Genomic DNA, 9,733 nt, shown 5'->3' on the forward strand with positions numbered 1-9,733 from the left:
ATCAAAATAGGCAGGATCAAGAGAGACATTCGGTGACTGAAATCTACAACCAGCCCATTCGCCAACAGTCCTCGGAAAATTTCACAAAAGACCGGTAAGGGTTGGTGGTCCAAATACGGATTTGAGCCATTTTAGCTCTGAGGGGAAAGCACCTTTTAAAACCAGAGTATGAACTTTTTACATGCAAACTGCACCCACCTCCTCTCAAATCAAAGCTCTGTTAATTCACAGCATTTACAGGTAGTCCTGACGTTATGATGGTAATTGGGACTGGAATTTCCATTGCTAAGTGATGCAGTCATCATGTGTGATGTCACATGACTGTTCCGCTTAGCAACAAAAATTCCTGCACTTCCAGTTGCCATCATTAAGCGAATCACTGTGGGTCATTAAGCGAGGACATCATGGAGTCGCCATGTGCGACCTCCTGCCGGCTTCCCCATTGACTTTGCTTGTAGGAAGCTGGCAAAGAAGGTTGCAAACGGTGATCACATGACCGCAGGACACTGTGACGTCATAATTGCAATCTGAGCACCAAGTGCCCAGATCACGATCACATGACCCCGGGGATGCTGCAACGGCCAGTACTTTGAGGGCTGGTTGTAAATGCCACTCATTCAGCGCCATCGTAAGTTTGAACGAGTAGTCGTTAAATGACCTGTATATCAGTCCACACCACTCAAAATGATTCAGCCAAAAGTATTTTGTCCCACTAAATATAAGACCTCTCTTCCAGCTGAAATCAGTGGAACTGAAATATGCTTAATTTTATTTGAATCATGTTTTATTTCAGTAATTATTGCTGCCATTTTGTTAATAGGACCCAATTCTCTCTGTGTGTTGAAATGCATTTTTGACTGAAGTGAGATTTGAATCAAAGAATCTGAAGGTCACGTTTTTAGCTCACTGTACCCCAATTTTCAAGACCAGATGAAGAAGAGAAAGAGGTATGTTTAGCTTAACAAAAATGGTTTGCACTGACTTTAAAGAACAATAAACTGAATAAACCACTTTGTTCTTGCTTTGTGATTCTTGTTACTATTTATTAACAACCACAAAGGATTTTTTTGGTATTGTTTATGGTGATGTCAAACAATTTAAATCCAATTTTACAAACGCTACTACATTAACCCAAAATGAAATTTCAAGGCAAATCTGAATATTCCTCCATTGGCTTAAAATTTTTTCTTTAGAACTTCAAGTGAGACAAATAGAAATTCAACCAGACTTGCAAAATTTCCTACACGGGATTTCTATATCACACTTAATGAATGCCCAAAGGGGTCAGAAATGCATTAAGCTTTAATTATCTAAGACTGCCTTTTTCTGTCCAAACTATTTGTGACTTAGTCATTCATTGTCACCTGCAAATCTTTGCATAGTAAATGATGGCAAAACGATCTTGTATCACCTCTTTGGTCAGCTACAAAGATATCTGAGGGAAAAAGTTAACTGCTTATTTTTGTGGGGAGGGGAGAAGGACTCCTCATATAAGGGACTTCCCTGGGAAAGAATCAAAGTGAGCCTGCTGTTCTGCTGATGTTTAATGCTGGGACACAGCAGACGCTGTCCTTTTAGTTTCTTTCACCCTGATGGTGGCTCCACTTGGTGAAATATTTGACATGTCAAACTGAGACATCCATATTCATACTTCCACCAGGACATGATGGGAAGAAACTTAAGAGACTCCAAAAATAAACATTCTTTGGATTTTCTCCCTATTTTCTAAACATGGCTCTTGATAATTTTTTAAGTACCTTCAGAGAAGTGCTCAGGATATTTCCTTTGTTTGATGCAGGGTTGTCTTGTGCTATCCCAACAGCATAATTTTGCCTGTTTCTCAAACACTGACAGGCTATTGAGGTTTGGGACCGCAATCCTGAATTTCTGAAGTGGTTTTTCTTTCTTTCAGGATTGATTTGTGCCAGGGCATATTTTCTGAAATGCCACGTCTGCGGCTCCCCTAGGTGGCAGGGAGACAGCTCAGGATTTTCTGCAGAGTTGTACCAGTATCAAGGATGGGGTCTGAGGAGAAAAGACTGAGGCATATAGAGAGAGATTCATGGCCAGGTTTGAAGACATGCTTTGGGATATATTGAAGATTGACTGCTGTATATTTGCCCCTGACTTGATCTGCACTCCCAGGATGAAGTACTGCCCTGCCCTGTGAGGAGGACCAAGAAAGAAGGGGGCAAACAGAGCCGTGAGGGCTGGTTATTTGATTTTGTGGGTGCACATCATTTTGGTGGCTCCAGATTGGGGCACAGTAAAAGGTAACTCTTTGAAATCATTGGGACATTCTAGGTAGCTAAGTTCCAATGATTTCTATTGAAAGTATTCTAAACCAGTGTTTCTCAACCATGGCAACTTGAAAGATGCGTGGACTTCAACTCCCAGAATTCCCCAGCCAGCTATGCGTGGACTTCAACTCCCAGCATAGCTGGCTGGGGAATTCTGGGAGTTGAAATCCACACATCTTTCAAGTTGCCAAGGTTGAGAAACACTGCTCTAAACAGTCTATGAATCATGTTGACAAAAAAAGAGAGAGAGAACTCCATTAAATAATTAAATATTCAATTCTGCCAGTTCTTCTTGCCTCCCAAAATGCACAGCTGATTTAAATAACATCTGCCATGGTTGTATATCAAGTGATCTAAGTATTTCCTGAAGGTGAATCAGTGTTAAACAACATGTTATATAAAAACCCAGTTCCTTACCCTCACCACAGCCTTAGGCTCCTAAGCATAGGCTGATAAATTTTAGTGAATTAGATGAAATGTCACTGGTTTTACTCTCCCAGAATTCCATTTCTATATTGTGTAGATGAGTCTAGCAGGAGCAGAAAAGACGTCTTGTTGAAAATATGGATGGAAAATGGGGATGTGACTAATTCAAATATATCATAAATCACTTAGTGTTGCAAGTCTCTTCTCGGCTCTTTAACAGGATCGTGAGCCTGGAAGAACACAGGCAGCCCTTAAGTCACTATTATAAAAGGCTTATCTGTGGAATCCATGATGGGAGTCCAGGGCAATGAAAGCATCAGAGCATTGCAAATAGGAAGTGACTAGAAGCCTGCCCAGTTAACAACGCTGCTCTTTGTGTGACGGCTGTAGGTAATAATTGCTCTGACAGCCAAGCAGGAGGGACAGAAAACAACTTAGAACAGTGTTTCTCAATGGCTGGCTGGAATTCTGGGAGTTGAAGTCCATCTCTCTTAAAGTTGCCAAGGTTGAGAAACACTGACTTAGAAACATAGACCGCCTCTAACTCTTGGTTTAGATACTTTCAGGCTCCATCTGGTCATATGCAAGTCATGTCCCTTATCTGCAAGGACATCAGCTCAAATTCCAAGAGAATCGTCTTTGTGATGGTTAATGGAAAATGGCTGCTCCTGGTACATCTGAATGAGCTCATTTCTCTTAAAGGACAAAAAGAGAATTTAGCCAACCTGATTCTATTCCAACAGTTGTTCTTTACCCTGCTAAACGCTGGCTGGGGAATTCTGGGAGTTGAAGTCCACACTTCTTAAAGTTGTCAAGGTTGAAAAACACCGCTCTAGCTAGTGCCTGGCAGCCTAGTTGGGAAGCCCGTGGGTGTGGACGAGTGTGCGTACGTGTGAGAATGAGCAAACGTACACTGTAACCAGTAAAGTTTTGCTGTTACTTTAAATTCACTGAGTATGTATTCCAAAGACCTGAGATGCCTCAGTGTTTGGTTGAAAGTGATTTGTCTGTGTCCCTAGTTATTTCTGGGCTGTTGGCCATGGCTGTGTGTCTTGTCTGCTCAAGCCACACCTACCTGGAAAACCCAGGCAGAAAGCAAGGGGGGCTGACAAGGTCCACATGCCTCAACAGGCTGTGAGCATGTGAGTGAGTGACCATCAGCAGAACCTGGAAGTACGTGTAAGAATATAAGCATATTTTATTTATTTATTTTTAATACCCTGCCTTGTTATTCTGGCAAGTATTCAGGGCAGCTAACAAAATTTGAAAACAGAGAAAGTTAAAACTCTACATTAAACTAACACTAAAATAAGTATCAAATCATTTCTCTCCAGAATCATTACCTTCTTACAAGGGGCAGTTCTTCCATGTTTAAAATAAACCTTTCTCTTGGTGAACCTTTTGAAAAGTTTGCAATGGAATCTTTATTTTGGAAAATATTATTTCTCCTTCATAGTTCCTGGGAAGGTGCCCATGCATAAAGTTCATTCCGTACAACCTTGGATATATTATAATTCCATACATGAATATGGGATGGCAACCTCAGCCAACCATTTTTATTAAAAAAAACAAACCCAGGAACTATTCTGGTCACAAACAACATTTAATAAAAGCATTAATGGTGTGACCACAGATTCCAAAATCCAAATAAAGCCATGGATTAATGCTTTCCAGCAGGACAGATGGGCCTTCAAAAGAAACAGATGGACCCTCAATATGTATGAAGCACCTTCCCCAAAGGTGGAAACACAACAGCATAGAATGGAAGTCTTGGACTAATTCCCCAAATCCCCAATCAACCTGGTGATTGAAGATTATGGGGATTATACTCAGCACATCCAGGAGACATCAAGTTGGAGAAGACTAGCCTACCCTTTTTGATATTTTCACAGGTTTTTGTACAGAGCTTTTTCATTGCAGTCACATATTGAGAAGGCTGGTCTTAGTGCTGACTAAACAGTGGTGGGCCTGGTTAGTGAAAGGCAGTGAGCTAGAGTAGGAACTCAACAAAACATCCCAGAGGAAAGCAACGCAGATGATGCTACCTAGGTCCACTGATGATGTTACATAGTTGGGTGATGAAACATCTGCAAGCAAACAACCAAGCTCAGAGAGCACCAAGGACTCCACAGTTCAACACTGAGCCCCAGATATGCTCTTCTGTTGGAAGAAGTTAATTGTCGTGTCCAGCTGGACTTGAAGGCATCTTCAGCTTTACTTTTACTCCATCCTCCTCTTGCTGGCATCTCCAGTTTGGGAGCTGAAGGCGAAAACATCCAAGGTGTTCCACCCCGCTGGAAGCAGGTGGCTTGCAACCTTCTCAGACATCTGTCCAAAATGAAGATGGGCAGCAGGCCCATCTTTTGGCCTCCCACGTTCTGCCCCACAGACACCTACATTCCCCCTGTCTTTCAGGGCAGCGTCTGGCAACCTTCCACGCCTCAAATTCCCACGGAGGAAAACTCCCACGGATTGATGGGGGCACCGACTGACCAGGCTGCGGGAGATATCGACCCGCTGCCCTTCCGAAGAGGGGCCACCCAAAGCGGGCAGGCAGGGCTCTTACCGGCCGCGTCCTCGGCTCGGAGAGACGACGGGAGGACGGGGTCCCTCGGCCGAGCATCCCCCCCTCGGCTTCCCCCGGGGGGCGCCGTCGCCGCGCTCCCGCCCGGGGCCTCCCAAGAGGGAGGGAGGGGAGGAACGGAGGGCTCTGAATGCCGGAGGGCGGCGAGCATCCCCGGAGCAGAAGCCATGGGCGCCGCGTGGCTGCGCTGCGTGCTGCTGGGCTGCTGCCTGGCGGGGCGCTGGGGCGCCGGGGCGCAGAGACCGGCGGGCGGCGAGTACTGCCACGGCTGGCGGGACGCGCAGGGCCGGTCCTACGGCGGCTTCCTGTGCCCTGAGCGCTTCGACACGCCCGACGCCACCATCTGCTGCGGCTCGTGCGCCCTGCGCTACTGCTGCGCCGCCGCCGAGGCGCGCTTGGAGCAGGGCGGCTGCGCTGACGACCGGGAGCCGCCGCTGCCAGCGGGGAGCGCCCGTGAGTGTCGGGGCCCGGGGCGGGGTGAGGGATCGTGGGTATATGTGCACGTGCGTGCGTGCAGCTCCTCCGCCGGCTTTTCTCACGCGTTTTGCACGGAGGGCGGGAAAGCTGGTAAGGGCTCGCTTTAGCCGCTTGACCAGCCTCGCTCGCCTCCCTGGCAGGCCGCTCGGAGGGCTGTTGCCTCGGGCGTAAACCCCGCAGGACCCCGTGCCCGTTGCATGCAAAGAGCGTGCGCGGAGGGTTGCAGCCCGAAGTGCCTGTTTTGGGGAGGTTGCCCGCTCTCCTGCCCTTCCCACCCATGAATCCTGAGGACCGGAACGTTACTTGACGACAGGACCCCTTTTGGCTGATTTAATTGAAGCCTAACTCAAAAATGGCTTGACCGTTTTTGCTGACGGCAGTCGTCCTAAGAAAACCCCAGTTAAAGCTTTTTTTACCCCCCCCCCGCCCCTTCTCCCGTCCCCCCAGCAAAAGCCTCTTCTGCACAACTGCGGGGCTCTTCTTTTTTAAAGTCGCGCAGCTCAGAGCCGGGTAGGATCTCTCATTCGGACCTCCTTAGATTGCTTACCCGGACCTCTTGAAGGGACCGGTCCCGGGTGGCCGTCGGGCGGGGAGCGCCGCTGAAGGCAGCAGGCTTTACTTCAGAGTAAGTCTGAAAATTAAGATTGCGCTGAAAATCTCCGAAACTGGAAAGAAGAGCCCTGCCTTTTCCTGCGCCGCGAAGGGAGCCGTTCTCGACTCGCGCGAGGAAGGTAGGAGCGGGTCCTTTTGCGCGGTCGGGAGCGGCCAATTCAGGCCCCGAACCACAACAGCTTCCTGGGTGCTCTTACTGGCGAGTGACGCCGCGGGACTTCTGCGCAAACGGGCCTCGTACGACGGAGAAGATACTCACCGTTCATCCGCCGCGCAGACGGCGCGGCGGGTCGTCTAGAAATACAAAATCCAAACCGCCTTTTCCTGCTTTTTCTTAAAAGAAAGGGATCCCAGTGGCTGAGACCTTAGGCACGCGAGGGAAGGCTTTTCCGTTGCCTCTTGCTTTTTGAAGGGGGAAATTTGCCACATATGCAGGTGCTAAAAAGGATGTCCTTGAAGCTGCTTTTTGCCCATCTGCCTCAACAAACAACTACTTAGATGAAGTTAGAAAACTCAAAACAAAACAAAACAAAAACCTGTTCAGCTGTCTCTAACTCCCCAACGTCCCTTTGCTGCCCTTTTTTGGGAGAGGATAGGTCCCCAAAATTTGCCTAAATATACTTAAGTATATTGCTATAAAAAGAGAAGATGGTTTTCCTGATCTTTCCTATTAATCCCTGGAGGATGGGGGAAAAATAGGTGACAAATATAGGTACAGAAACGTTTATGTATGAAAACTCTTTCTAAATTTTATACCTGATATTTTAAAAAGGAAGGGTGCCACCAACCAGACCTAAAGGACCAGATTCAGAAATCAGCCTCTTGTCTGCAAATCCTTCATCTTAAAAATAAAAAAAATCTTCAAAAGGTTTGTAGATATACCTAGGATCCACTTGTTTTTTACTTCAGGGAAACTTAATTCTTGAATAATTGTTATGCAAGTTAGTACAATTTGCTAGTGCAAAGTGCATTTCCCATCCCCCATAGTTAGCTTGCAGCTTTCTGTTTAATTTTTTATTTCAAAATATATATCATGGTTATAGATTTATAGTATTTGTAGTGCTTATGATTTTCCAGGGGGTTCCTCAAAATAGTGAACCCATCTTCACTGTTTTTATCTAGAACAAGTGGCATCAAACCAGGATTTGAAAACTCCAGTTTTCAATTTAGAGCGAATTAATGGAAGCTCACTGATGTTATGATTCAGCCTGTAGAAGTTTGCCTCTGGATTTTTCTGCCCTACATAACAGATTCTGTATACTCATCAAGCATCCAGTTATATAGCCTGAATCATCTGTTGTTTTAAGAATAAATCCTAACGTCCAGAGTGGTTCAAGGGTAAAGTCTTGTTTCTATTATCCTTGTTTTAACTGGAGTTGTAGTATCAAGACAGTAAATAACTATAGTGTTTGGATAGACATTCTTCTATTATACAACAGAAAAAAAATATTGACAGCCAAAACTGTTTTCTGGTTCATCCAAGTAAAGGATTCTAAATAGAGCAAAACAATATTTCCTTCCTTCCTTCCTTCCTTATAAAAAAGTGACCTAACTTTAATTTTTCATAGAAATTTTTGTCAAGCTCAGCGTTAATTAAAAAAAAAATGGAGGAAAGAAACCCCTGGTGGGTTTAGCCAGTAAGAAATTTTTAGCCAATAACTGATATCAACATGTGTCTTCTGGAAGCTGCTGTCCAGCAAAGTTTCATCTCACATGTAGGATGCTCAGGTTAATTAGAAACAAAAGGCTCAAGATGGGAAGTAGTGTAGTATTTCGATTTAAAGAGAATTTATATGCTGACAGATCTAGTCAACTTCGGCTAATCTTGGGGAAGGTAAGCTGTTTAGATGTGGTTGGAAGATCAGGAGATCCCAGAGATGTAGGCTGGACTATGAGGTAAACAAACCAACAACAGCATCTTAGAAGGTGCTGATTTTGTGTTGTTCATAAAAAAACTACATGGGTGTGTCTGTGTATCCCAAATAGTCAAGCTTTACTGAAGCAGGTTTTTTAAAATTAGCCGTATTATTTTTTACTTTAAAAATATGAGTCATACATTGATTTGCTACGTGATTAAGAGTGGTTGTTATGATATGATCTTGGAGAAGCACTTGGTATTTGGAAGAACATAGACAAATATTCATAATTTGATTTTCCATCAACTCAAGGGTGACTGCTTTTTCCTTTGATCATCTGTTTCCTTTTGCTCAGAACCTATCTACGTACCATTTCTCATCGTTGGATTGATCTTTATTGCTTTCATTTTTGTGGGCTCCTTCATTGCCGTTTATTGTTGTACCTGCCTGAGGCCTAAACCAACCTTGCAGCCACCGATAAGATTCTCTCTACGAAGCTACCAGATGGAGACTTTACCCATGATCCTGAGCTCATCGAATTTACGGGTTCCCTCAAGACAATCCAGTCCAGCAAGCAACTCCAGTTGTCCGGCTGACTCCCTCTATCATTTTTCCCTTGTCAAGCCTGAACCTGGAAGCCTGGAGCTGTCTTCACCACCACCATACACAGCAGGTTGCTTACAAATGGGCCAGTCTCTCAACCTCTCTCAGTCATCGGGATTTTTGGTGTCAGCCACACCGTAACAACCTATCCTGTACTGACCTGGAGTTGTCTCTAAGTGGGAAATGGGTTCCAGATTTAAGCCAGAGTCAAAGAGGTTCTGTTGTTTGAGGATGATGATGTATTTACAAAGAAGCACAACTAACCACCTGCATTATGTGGGTTTCACTGATGTTTTCTCTGCTTTTGAGATTGAAAACTATGTGAATGGTGAGTTGCTCTTTTCAAAGTCCACATTTTTGGGCTGGTGGGGACCATTTTAGTTTAAAATATCTCTGTTTCATTCACAGCTGAATACTGATTCAGACCGGCATCAATATTGCTTTCAAAATGGCTCATTTGACTACTGTGATTTTATGTTGGGTGTCCAAAGGCTTCAGCTATGCTTCTGATGGGAGTATTGCTCCTGTATGTGCAACTAAGAAAGATAGATAAATCAATAATGAAGGCTGCATTCCTATACTGGCTCACCTGGAAATTAGCCCCATTGAACACATTGGAACTTACTTCTGAGTAGACATGACTAAGATTGCAATTTGAACAACCATAATGGAGAGTGGATATATTTTTTGTGTCTTTCACAGCCCACTTCCAATTATCAAAATCAGCAGTACTTTTTCCTGCTATTTTGCGGTGGGCTTGCCTCTCAATACTTTCTATTCTAAAGTAGGCTTCACATAGTTATAAACAAAAGGGAAAAACCAGGGAACTACAGAAGAAGTTCCCTATACCTATTGTGCATGATTGCCCAACTTGC

General features: G+C 44.6%; 1 protein-coding gene across 1 annotated transcript; it reads left to right on the top strand.

Moving 5' to 3' along the window:
- Positions 1-5,201: 5,201 nt before the first annotated feature.
- Positions 5,202-9,525, top strand: SHISA3 (shisa family member 3). Its single transcript, XM_063309752.1, is given in 3 exon segments — positions 5,202-5,763; positions 8,611-9,011; positions 9,013-9,525. Coding segments are annotated over 3 exon segments (1,038 nt in total). The 3' UTR covers positions 9,088-9,525.
- The last annotated feature ends 208 nt before the right edge of the window (positions 9,526-9,733 follow it).

Source organism: Candoia aspera, chromosome 8, assembly GCF_035149785.1.
Source record: "Candoia aspera isolate rCanAsp1 chromosome 8, rCanAsp1.hap2, whole genome shotgun sequence".
Classification (NCBI taxonomy): Eukaryota; Metazoa; Chordata; class Lepidosauria; order Squamata; family Boidae; genus Candoia; species Candoia aspera.